Source organism: Lytechinus variegatus, chromosome 16 (assembly GCF_018143015.1).
Source record: "Lytechinus variegatus isolate NC3 chromosome 16, Lvar_3.0, whole genome shotgun sequence".
NCBI lineage: Eukaryota > Metazoa > Echinodermata > Echinoidea > Temnopleuroida > Toxopneustidae > Lytechinus > Lytechinus variegatus.
In genome coordinates, this window is record NC_054755.1 from 23,837,023 (window position 1) to 23,850,169 (window position 13,147).

The 13,147-nt window shown below is 36.2% G+C and overlaps 1 protein-coding gene across 2 annotated transcripts in view; it reads right to left on the minus strand.

Annotated features, from left to right (window-relative positions):
• Positions 1–5,503: 5,503 nt before the first annotated feature.
• Positions 5,504–13,147, minus strand: part of LOC121429681 (carbohydrate sulfotransferase 1-like) — a 35,579-nt gene continuing 27,935 nt past the window's right edge. For both annotated transcript variants that reach the window (XM_041626840.1, XM_041626841.1), the window contains one exon: positions 5,504–9,119. In XM_041626840.1, coding sequence (XP_041482774.1) covers positions 7,653–8,999 — 1,347 coding nt within the window. In that variant the 5' untranslated portion in view covers positions 9,000–9,119 and the 3' untranslated portion in view covers positions 5,504–7,652. The remainder of the gene's footprint in view (positions 9,120–13,147) is intronic.

Consider the following 13,147-nt stretch of genomic DNA (forward strand, 5'->3'; position numbering starts at 1 on the left):
GTTTGCATTTATTTACAAATACAGATAAAAAGATGAATGATAAATAGATGAAAAACTTGTTTCCTTTCTATTCTTTTTCTACCCATTTCCTTATTCCTCTTTCCGTATCTCTTCTTTCAGTTTCTTTTTTAACCCGCTTTTTGAAATTCCCTCCTCGATCTGCACTTTCCCTTTCTTTTCCTTCTTTCACTCTGTTCCCCTTCCTTTTCTTTCCCCTCTCTCTCTTTCTCTCCTCCTCCCCTTTCCCTTCTTTTCTTTCACTTTCTTTCTCTCTTTCCCCTTTTCTTTCTTCTCTCATTTTCCTTCTTTTTCTTTCTTTCTCTCCCTCCCTCTCTCTCTCACACACACAGCCACACTTTTCGTTCCCCTCTCCCTTTCCTTCTCTCTCTCTCTCTCTCTCTCAGTCCCCATTGATCCGCATCTGACTTTATTTGCGACACACTGCATCTGTTTGTTGTTGTTGTTTTTTTTTTCATGCACATGACAGGAGAAGGATCTGTCATTTTTGCACAAAATTTTTGCAGAGCTTCAAAATTGTGTCACAAACAAAGCTGCCGAAATACAATGACAAAGAAAAGCAAGCACATAATCCACAAGTTTATCAGTATATATACTGTGCATTCTTCTTTAGAATCTTTAAAAACTCTTCAAATTACATGAAAAATCTACATTAGACTGCGCTATCATACAAAGCAAAATACATCAACTCTAAAACAAATATTTCAAATTTTCATTCATGATTTAAAAATGGGTTTTCTTTGGTGGACATGAATAACTACTTTTAGGGGAAAATATGGCACAATAATATCAGGAGGATCGGGGGAGGGGGGCGGAGGGAGATCCTTCATAACACTTCATGCTACCAACATATGTCCCCCCCCGACCCCGACCCCTAAAAGGACCTGAATGGCATTTTACACATACCAATAAGTCCAAACTTTTTTTTTTACCTCCATGCTTATATTCCTGATTGACATACATTAAAGATCAAGTCCACCCTTAAAAAATGTTGATTTGAATTGAAAAGCGAAAACTCAAAACAAGCATAACACTGAAATTGTCGTCAAAATCTGGTGTAATATAAGCCCATTTTGACATTCTAAAGTTTCACTTAATTTCACAAAACATTAATAGACAAAACATGGTCGGTATGCAATCGAGGGAACTGATGACGTCATCCACTAATAATTTCTTTTTTGTATTTTATTATATGACATATTTTTTGTTTTGTCATCATTGTAATGTGAAACAAAAGTTGATTCCTTCCTGAACATGTGGTATTGTCATTAAGTATTAACCTATAAGATTTTGAGAAAATGTTTAAATTTTTTCAAATCTGCAAAAAAATTATTGTAGAACTGAAACATAGAAAAGAAATAGAGGATGAGCGACATCATAGAATCTCTTCTTAGTATATAACTGTGTTGTGGCATATAACTGTTTTGGGTAAAACAGGCAAAAATTTGAAAATGTATAATGAAATTTTCTGTGTTGTGCTAGTTTGATTGTTTCTCTTTGTTCAACAACTTTTTGTTGAGGTGGACTCGACCTTTAAAAGGTGTCCAATTGGATGAGGTTGGCAAGGGGGCACGTGTCATGGGCAAAGAAAAAAATATATAACCATAACATTACACTGCATACAAACTATAACATGATCATTAATCAGTGAATCTGTCTAACACCGTATTCAGTAACTCATGATTTTTTGCTCCATACCAAGCCCGCACTAAAAATAGTCGAGACCATGGCATCCAGTAGGTATAAAGCCGGAGCTACTTTTACGATCACTATACTAACAAACTCAGGCTGGCGCTGGTCTGGTGCTGATAAAAGCAACTAGCATCAAAATAGCCAAGGCCTGAAAAGGCCCGGGCCATTCATAAACTAAAATTTTTTGGACTTGGCCCGAGACTGGTCCGGATCGAGTTACTGAAAACGGTATACCAGGGCTAAGTCAAATCTTTTAGAATCAAGATACCTGTTTGACAATGGAGAAACTCAACTCAGAAGAATAACATACTGTACATTTGCAAATATTCTATTTGGAGAAAATGGCCAGTATTCTCAAGTAAAGTTTAACTTAGACCATGGTCTAAATTTTTAATAAGTTGTACGGTCCTAGTGCTCTTTCCTGATTCTTCAAGGGTGAAGACAATCATCTATTTATACTTCCTAGACAATTATGAATGATTTGAGAGCCAAATGAAGTGAAATATGATATCTCTACTGTTAGTTATTTATGTAACAATTAGCTTTCCATACTTAACCCACAACTTTAATCCTGAGTTTAAGTGAAACCCTACTTCAGAATACGGGCCAATGGCTTCGGTTACAAGACCAATGTAGGAATATTAGCAGAGTCTACTAGGGTGATTCCATGCTAGAAAAATCAGCCATTTTTATAACATTTTTCAACCTGCTGTCCAAACAAACAAAGAATTTCAATTTGCTTCGTGGTAATATTAAAGTACTACTGGGTAGACATGCAAAAAACTGACAACCAACAAAAATATGTTGTCCATAGGTGAATTAGAGCTTAAAATGTTGCATGTTTAGTTTATCACATGACTACCCACTGTAGCTTTATCATTGACAAAAAAGAACATTTTATTGCTCAAGCATTCGGCTAGGAAACTAGAAATTGTTGTCAAAATGTCCTGTACGACACGTATGGAATCGCCCACTAGACACATAAAGCCTATACCATAATACTAAAAATTTAAATCTTGAATGTCATGATCTGGAGAGACAATCGGGATTCAAGACTTCAGTGCTTCTGAGGGTGTGTTCAATGTTGATTTTCAAATTCAAACAGCAATATGAATCATGATTGAAAACGCAATTACAAAATGCAGATAACATGAGAAACAAAGGGTGTGTACAATGTTGAATGTCCCCCATTCCTGGTTATAAAAGTAAATGCCTTTCAGATTGCAACTGGAGGAAAATTTAAACGCCCAAAAAGATACACTGAAAAAAACCTGATCAGCTCAGATTTCATGAGCATCGTGAACGCAGCGAAATGCAACATTGAACACGACCGAGTTCCTCTTGCAGAGGTAGCCTACACAAACACGTGCCAGAATTGCCCGTATTTTGTGACGGGTCAAACTGTGCCGTAAGCTGCGCTGCTAACGAGAGCAGGAAATTTAAGGACAGTCAACTATATTCAGACTTATATTTTCGACACTGAATGTTGAACCCCTGAACCGTTGTTTTTTGGAATTGCGTTGCTGTTTAACTGTGAAAATTAACACTGAATACACCCTAAATGAATAGTCAGATTATTTGACAAAGATTTCTCACTTTGAAGGATCATTAAAAAAAAAGAAACATCCAAAATATCATATCTAAATCTAATACTGTTTGAGATTCAAGGAACATACTAGTATCTAAAAAGCTAATACTGTCGTGGGAGAATGTCAAAAACATGAGCACACATACGGTAGACACGCAGGCAAATATAATACTTCAACATGATCAAAAGGAAATCGAGACCTCTAAAGTTACACAAAAAATGTGATATTTTGTTTAGTTTTTAGTACATATATATATGATACAGATACTGAAAAAAGAAAGTACATTCTTTTTATGTGATTACATTTTTTCATATAAAAATAAGTGTTGTGAAATTGAAGCAGATCTCAAATTGGCAAGTGTGTATGCAGTTTCCCAGAAAAAAATACACATACATCTACTAGTGAAGTGAAGTTCCTCATTTGCATAACATGAATTTGCATATTTTTTCCGATAAGCGATTTTTCAATTATAGGGCAATATATCAAAATACATTAAGACATCCTATACATGTATGACAGATAATATAAAAGGGGGAAAACCCCACATCAGTTTAAATGAATTACTTGCAAATTTAAGTAACTTTGTGTTTTGGAAAAATGTGATACCTGTCTTACAAACCCCACCTACAAGTTTTTCTTCAACTTCTAGGGCGGAGCTCCTAATCCTATGTTCCTAAATCCGTAGGGGAAGGCGGGGTAAGTTGCGACACTTTTTGCATATTAGAATTGATATGATTAATAATCTTGTAGCAATAAGTACCTTGCCTTCTTCAGAAATATTTTTCACCTATATATAACTTTCTACCCCACACTGAAAGTCAGTGTCACCTTTGAAAAAAAGATATGTCAAATGGCTCAACTTGCCCCATCTGTGGGGGTAAGTTGAGCCACCTTCTGGGGTAAGTTGAGCCACAAAACCTAAGTACAAAATGTATGGGGGAAGAATCAGCATGTCAATTTTTTTTTTCATTCATTTCACTCATTCCTCATTTGCCTGGGGGTGGTGGCTTAACTTGCCCCTATGCTCAACTTACCCCGCCTTCCCCTGTATTTTCTATGACTGATTTTTATCTGATTTAACTAATACACATACATCACAGTGATGACCCATCCATGTCCATTAAATGTTTTCAACTTTCAAATAAAATACTTTGGTTTGTCCAATCTTTCAAAAACTGATTCCCAGTCTTCTCTAATTTTCTTTTTTTTTCTAGATACTAGAATCAAACTACAATACAACTTCTATTCAGATACAATTACTGTCTGCATTGACTACAATTTTCAATTAATCTTGAGAATCAAACATAAAATTAAATTGATTGGCCCATATTCAGAAGTCAGGTTTACCTTAGACCATGGTCTAACTCTGTGCTAAAATTATGGAAAGCCAAACGTGTCGAAATTTTTATTAAGTTGTATGTTTCATATGTTTACTGTGCTCTTTCCTGATTCATCGATGAAGACAATCATCTATTTATACTTCCTACACAATTATGAATGATTTGAGAGCCAAATGAGGTGAAATATGATTTATGTAACAATTGGCTATCCATACTTAAACCACAACTTTAAACCCGAGTTTAAGTTAAACCCGACTTCAGAATATGGGCCATAGTCTTTGTGTATGACTGGACCAAGTGTGCTGCACTCGACACAGGTGAGGTATTAAATGGGTACCGGCACAAAGTAATTCATTGAAAAGCTGTGCGCACTGGAATCGGTAGCCTAGCGTAGCCGGGGTAATAATAACAGCAGGGCCCACTGGGAGAACAGTTTTCGGAACTGAAGTGGCTACCCTGGGTAAATATACCATTATTATTATAAACAATATTCAAGAATGTAGAAAGAAAATATTCTACTTGATCTAAAAGCCGAATGATTTGCATATACCACATCATTTGTAGTTGGTCAAGAAGGTATATCTAGAAATGAAATAAATTGGGGCCCCCCCCCCTCAAAAAAAATAAAAAAATAAAAATCAGTTAACACCCAAATGTGAAAAAGTAGCCCCTAAAAGAGAGAAATATTTTATACCCTGATGCATGCTATAGTCTAACATGCATCTCTAAATGAGCATACTTTACTGTACAATGTACCTCAGTTTGTTTCTAAATTTCACTCACATCCTGTACAATATGCAGCTGTAGAAAAGCATTGTTCAAGAAACAAATTATCCATTTTCGAATGTATGAACAATTCATTAATTTCTAATTAAAAAAATAAAATGTCCTAAGATTGCACATGCAAGAGGAACAATACTTTATAATAATAGCACAAATTAGCAAATGAATTAACTTGACAACTACACGCACAATTTACACTATACCATAGTAAATTGTCTGTGCACAGCCATGGGTAGGGTGTCGTGCGGTGGTAGGGAAGGGGATATTGTTTGAGAGTGGAATACTTCATGATAACGTCCAAATTTTGGCTGATTTTTGTATAAAAAAAATTACCAGCTGAAAGTCAAGTTAACCCCCATGACAAGCCTTTGAATATAAAAGTAAGAGGCCCCAAAGCATATACACTGGAAAACCATCAAAGTCATGATATGAATTATTATTTCCCACAAAAATTGTCAAAATATGGGGCATGAAAAAAAAAAGCACACAAAAAGCACAAGGTTCAAAGCACCGTGATGAAATGAAGGCTGGAGCCACGAGGCCACTAGAGAAAAACTTTGTCCATAGACCTTGTAAATCTGACTCAGGCCGAGGCCACCAAAAATGTGGCCATGAGGCCGGCCTTGACTACATCCCTGCAAAGCACCATGAGAGAAGTCAGAGCCCTTATTCACCTTGTGCAATTATCCCATTCTGTTTATTTTCCCTCCTACATGGCCATTTTCTACAAAACTGGAGGTCAAAAAAGAAAAAAAAATGCATGCAGTAATTGCTCAAAGGTCAGACCTGCTAACCTTCTACAACCAAAAAAAACCCTTCTCATAAGGAAAACAAGTATTTTTTCCAAAAAAAAAAGATTTTTTTTTAATTTGTCTCAATGTAACGATCGCCAGCCTGTTGTAGTGAGATCGGTGAAAAAACATGTGAAATTACTCTGCTTGAAAACTTGATAATTCACCCTTTTAAACATGTGCTCGTAGGCAAGAATTTACTTGTTCTTTTCATGCAACAAGAATACTGGCCCGACAGTGACTTTTACCAGTCTGGGACTGTTGGACAGGCGCTAGTGTAAGGTATAATACCTACTCCATGATCGGAAATTAAAAAAAAAGTAACAAATTATACAAAAAATATATTTATAGCAAAGTGTATTTATGGCAAAATAGAGGAACAAATACTCTAAAAAGGGAATGGTTGGCATGTCTGAAAGATGTGGAACTATTAAAATTTTGTTATCCTACCTTTATGAACCTCTCCCAAGTAGAAAAACATCAAAAGAAATACAGTCGTACATATATTTACTAAATACATGTACGACTGTATTTCTTTTGATGTTTTTGACTCGAGCTTTTGTGCAATTTTGTCATAGTCCTGAAGATCTAAATTTTAGATCTTCAGGACTATGACAAAATTGCACAAAAGCTCGAGTCAATTTCGCACCAAAATGCTCGAGAGCCCTGAAATTCCCTACTGGCCACATTCTTAAAGCCTTTCGAACGTTACAGATGTACATGTCGGCAATCAATGCCCTGAAAATAAAAGATCATTTTTTTTTACTTGTTTTGGATTCTCTTCTTTCCCAAAATGTATATTTATTGAGCACCATTCAGTTGCAGCTCTTCTACAGATCATTCAGGCAGTAAACAGCAGGTAAAAATTACACAGGGGCAGGGGGCAATTTAGCCCCCAAAATGCTCAAACGAGGCCTGAAAATCCTCATTAATCACAATATTAAAGCTTATCCATTGTTGACAAATATGTTGTGTCAAGTAGACCCAAAAATAACGAATTGGGTTTTTTTACCCGTTTTGGACTCTCTTCTTTCACAAAAGTATAGTTATTGAGCATTCAGGCAATCTACTCTTCCATTTACATCCACATTTTGTTTTCTTAGAGATTTAAAATTCAAAGGACTTGTTATGTACATCATGATTTGGCTACTGTACTGACTATTCAATGATAATTCTTTTTAGATAAAGCTGTGAGCAAAGATGTGCAAAAAGAAGGAAATTTGCCGTTTTGTATCTATTTCATGTGCTTTAGCTTCATAAGGAAAATTGTTTTCTAGCCATTTTTCATGAGGGAAACAAAACAGCTACAAAGAGCTATAAAAAGGGAGATAAGGGGGGGCAGCTATAAAATGGCAAGTTGCTCACTCTGACCATGGCAATTCAACACATTACCAATCATAATATGTCTTTTTCACAGCTGCACCAAACTTACTGGCATCCTAAAATAGAGGTTCTAATGTATTAAAAGACATGTTCATCAAGTCGCTTGGCCTCTGCACTTGTTTATATCCACTAATGGCCATAGCTGACCCACAGATGTCCTGGACCTGGACGACTTCCTCGTAAGGTAGCGAGTGGCGCCAGCTCTGCATGACCTCTTTGGAGTTCTTCTGCATGCCAAAGGTTCTGTTTTGGTAATTATTCTGATTGGTATTGTTGCGCAGCCATTCCTGGATGACACGGGGCATGGTGAGTCCTACAAAATCATAGATCTCCTCTGAGACGGTGACAGGATTCAGCGCCAGGTCCTCGTAGCGGACAAACATGTAGCGATCCTCCAGCCACGAGGGTCGAGACCTGGCCAAGGGGATGTTCTCACTCATCCATTTACAGTACTTGCTGATGGTGTTGACATGATACCGTGGGTTCTCCTCCAGCAGTCCAAGGGTTTTCAAAGACATCTGCGGAAGCACATGGGGTTTGGACATACCCTTTCTGGACATCTGTTGCTGTCTCATCCGCCTGTCCCCGTAATATGACCGACGGGAATTAGCAGTTCCTCTGGGATCTCGTACCAGGTGAATGACCTTGAGATTGACCTTGTCCTTCTCAACAAGCGGTTTCAGCATATTCAAATCAGCCCTAATGGTCTTCATGCCGATGCGACCTCCAAACGCCTGGCATCTTTCTTCGATGAGAAAATGCGAGGCATGTCTACAACCATCGCTGGCTTTGCATATAGGTAGAAATCCACTGCTTTTAGCCTTTCCAAGTGGCCATTTTGATAAACTGTCAATAAATTCTGGAGTAAATTTACATTTGGTGATCATACTTAGGAGAGAAATAGAGAGTCCCTGCCTCCGAAGTGCTGCTGCAGAATGGTGACGAATAAAACTATCCACGGCATGGAGTGGCTCAAACATATAAAAAATTGACGGATTCTGATTAAAAATCTCTCCGACTAAAGACGACCCTGTCCTCATTTGAGCCAATACTACAATAACAATAGGTTTATTATCATTCTGCCTTTTAGTCGTTTCTTCATTCACCTCCTTCTGAATATTAGCAATATCTACGAATCCTTCATCAACGGAACTAGAAACATCAGACGAAGCCTCATCGATAACTGCCTCAGCAGATGTAAGCGTTGGATGCTTTGGAAAAGTTAAATTTGAGAGTAAGCCTTCCTGGTTTCTATATAGGAAGGATTCCTTGGTGCTACCGCTGCTTGTGGTTAGCGTCAGACCTCTTCGTATCAGTCCATCCTCTGAGAGCTTGCTGTACGCAACCACTAAAAACAAGATGGCTGCCGAGCAGACGATCCCAAAGGCCACGACTCGCTTCATGTTGACCTCACTGCCTCCTTCCTAGGCAATGGTTCTATGACGATGCTGTTCGGACTGGGAAGAAACGAGTCTGGTGTATCATCTGTCTTCGTAACATGTCATTCTTCCTAGCACAGCCATCTAGGGTGATCAAACAAAGAATGGGAATGCTTTATTAAGAAGTCATGTCAATATAACTGGCATACATGTACATCATATGAAATTGATTTTCTGACAGTTTATCAGAGATGTTGAGAAAACATGACAGTGGAGTATAAACACAGCTGCGCATCTTCTTTAAACACTCATCATTAATAAGAAATGAATGTTACATGCAAGCGGCATGCATGGAGGAAAAAATGGAAATACTTCATGTGTGTGAACATTGCTTTGATTCTCAGGTCATTTGTGATGCATACATGTACATGTATAGAAAATCTTTCAAGAACCCTCTAAATATTGGTAATGGTTTATTGAAAATTCATTTGCAGCCAAAAGCTGAATTACAGTATATTTTACAAAGCAAGTAAAAGAAAATAGGATAAATGTCAACGAAAGAATTCACAAATACAGAACTCAAATATTATGGAACCCCTACACTCCTTCATGCTGAGTGTTGGACAACAGCACAAAGATGTTCGGCGAGCCCAGAGAAACAAACTCTAGATTTCATCACCTGACTTCAAAGTAAAGGGGAATGAAACCTTTGGAACAAATAGGCTTGTGTAGAAACAGAAAAATCAAAGAATAAGTATAAAGAAAGTTTGAGAAAAATCGGACAAATATTGAGAAAGTTATGAGCATTTGAATATTGCAATCACTGATGCTATGGAGACAGGGTTGGCGGATTTAAATCACGTTGATTTAAATCGTGATTTAAATCGCGATTTAAATCACCATGATTTTTTTAAAAAAATCATTGATTTAAATCACTTCCATTGAAAAATGTACAAATCATGGACAAAGTATTTGTTCAATGCAGTTTTAATTCTTCAAGTCAACTGAAAAACTTTGAATTAACTTTATATCAATAAAAGATCAACAAAGTCTTCATATCTACTTAAAACAAATTAAAATCAAATTAATAAAATCAGGTAATTCCTTAAAAACTACAGATGTATGTTGTCAATAGGTACTCATTTTTTGTAAATTATGTCGAGTTTTTCTTCTGAAATTTTACATTCTTTGTCAGTTATTAGTCAATTTCTTTCTTAACATAAAGTTTTCACATAATCCAAAGACTTTTCAGAGAGCAGTTTGTAAAAAAAAATATATAATATATAAAAGTCAATGAGAAAAGGTTTGTTGGCAGTTTTCCAGTTTTGATCCTTCGCCTACACATAACTACTTCTGTCATGTAAAATAAAAAAATGATACCTGCATGTAATCAACATATTTAACATGCCTCTTATTTCGTATTGTTACATTTATCATACATTTGATGTTTTAAATAACATAATTATAAAAATCACATTAACATAATGTAGTACAGTCATAATTTGACTGTTGAGAAAAGCTTTCTCTTATAAACCTTTTTAGTCACTGCAGCCCATTTTATGTTCAGTGCTACAAATAATGGAAGTTTTGTATCTGCATGTAATAATGGAAAGAGCTCTATAACAACAATTTGCAAAACTCAGAATAAACATTTAACACTGCATTTTAATGTTAAGATGCAGGTACTTCAGTTACAATAATTGGCAGTTGTAAGCTGTGTCTCATTTAAAATAAATACTTCTTTTGTAATACATATAATTTAAGCAGTTTTGCAGTTTTTATCCTTTAAGTTAAAAGTAGATTTTTTTTCATACTTCATGGATCAAACAGATTTTTTTTGTAGAGAATATGGGAATAAAAATTGTAGATTAATGTAAAAAAAAAATCACAGTAACAGAATGTAGTATAGTCACCCTTTGACTAAGCTATCTCCTATATTGTTCTCAAAAACTGAGAGTTTTGCATCTATATCTGTAGCAAGAGAAGAGCTTTTTATCAAAAAAAGATCCTAAACATATACAGTTGTAGTCTCTCTTTGACTATTGTAAAGCTGTGAATAGTTGAAAAAAATCATTGATTTGAATTATTTCTCTTACAATATACATGAATACTAGTAATTGGCGAAGGGTTTGTTGGCAGTTTTGATAAGGGATTTTTTCTCTTGGATTTTTTAAATATTTGAATGAAAAATCCCAGAGGGGAATTTTCTCTACTCACTGGGAATTCCCTTGGAATATTCCTTCATAGGCCTATGTATCCTTCATAGGCCTATGTATGATAGAATTAAGTTCAGATACATGATTCCTCAAATTTATTTATAATTGTCCATTTTTACTGGATTTTAATTACAAAATATGTGGTTAACAACAATATTAGGGGTGAAATGTATAACATCAATATTGATGTCATTGTAAGAGTAAGGGGGGGGGATAATTACCCTTTTTTTAAGGAACTTTTTGAAAATAAAAAAAATTAAAAAAATCTGATTTAATAAAAAAAAATCTGATTTAAATCAAATAAATCCGATTTTTTTTATTTTTTTTTTAAAATCAAAAAAATCGCCAACCCTGTATGGAGATCCTCCCATTGGCAATGCGACAATGATGTGTGATGTCACTGATGAACAACTTTCCCTTTGGTGGACTATAAAATACCCTCAAAATGTCTCTTTTTGCTTTTTCTTATGATACAAACTCTCTATCCATGATGTATTCTAAAAAAATAGTATTACATGCCCTCATGTAGAAAGAACACATGATCTATGGATAGATGTGATAAAAGAGGCAATTCAAGTGAAATATATACTAAAGTAATGGGAGAGATGTTCACAGGTGACATCACACATCTTTGTCACATTGCCAATTTGATATCTCCATAGCATTAGTGATCGCAATATTCAAATGCTCATAATTTTCTCATTATTTGTCCGATTTTTCTCAAACTTTTGTTGATCTGTTTTTTTTCTATTTCTGTTTTCACACAAGCTATCTTGTTCCAATGGTTTCATTCTCCTTTAATATATTAAACATGGCAGAACAGTGGGATTCACAAACTTATGAGCACCACTGTATATTCATTTCATATGTACATGAGAATATGTTAATTCTGCTATGAATGTAATGAGAAGCACACATGTACAGTTTATTAGTCACAAACATTGTGTATGAAATGAAAATTAAGCACAGAGAGCACATGGTAATGACAGAACCTTCATTCAGCCCACGTACTGCTGATCTTCACCATGGCCTCAAGGCCATACAAGCCATCAAGCCATACAGCGTTGTATTCAGACCAACACCATCATCAGAATACCCCTAATTCCGTGGATTCGCTGCGGCATTTTTCGGTGACAGCGGACAGGCCAAAATTCCCAATGCCCCATGGGAAAATGTCGACATCTGTTGCGTGCTAGTGCATGTATGCGATTACACTGCGCTGGCCGACACGGCTCAACCAGCTTGCATATATGCTCTTTGCTAGGATCCAGGGGGTGGGAGAAAAAATTTGCCCGTTATTTCTTTGCAAAATTTAGACCGTTTTCATTGAATTCTTCCTCCGATTTTTTAGCATCAGTCACAGTACAATACATTAACAACGTGCGATGCATGCGCGTGATATTGACCCAGAAGTTAGAAATTTGGCCTATTCGCTGCAACCGATGGATTGCCATCGTCCATCGAATTAAAAGAACTCCTTCAATCCTCAAAATACCCGACAATTATATTCTGCATTTACAGTTTTACACCGCACCTGAAGCAGACCCCTTTGAGGTAAGTTCTCAAAGTTATGAGCATGTGCAGTATGGTCTGAGCAGGCCAGGCCACTGCGCTAGCACCCAACTGCTTGCTGCTTGCTGCATGGGTTGAGAAAGTTCTTGTAATTTGCTTTCACACTGCCAGAATAAACACGACCTTGGAAAAATCCCTGTGGATGTTCTTGTAATAATTTCTGGGATATTATTACAAGTATTTTTCTTGTATATCAATTGGTATTATCTGGTATTTTTTTATCAGGGTAGATCAGTGTAAATGTCCCGATCAGCAAATACCTGGGCCCCGTCTTACAAAAAGTTACGATAGATCCAATTAACCATAACTATGGAAAGCCAGCAACTTCCTCACCTATAATGCGTACATGTATGTACTTCGCTCAAAATATTTTCTAGAGGTGCA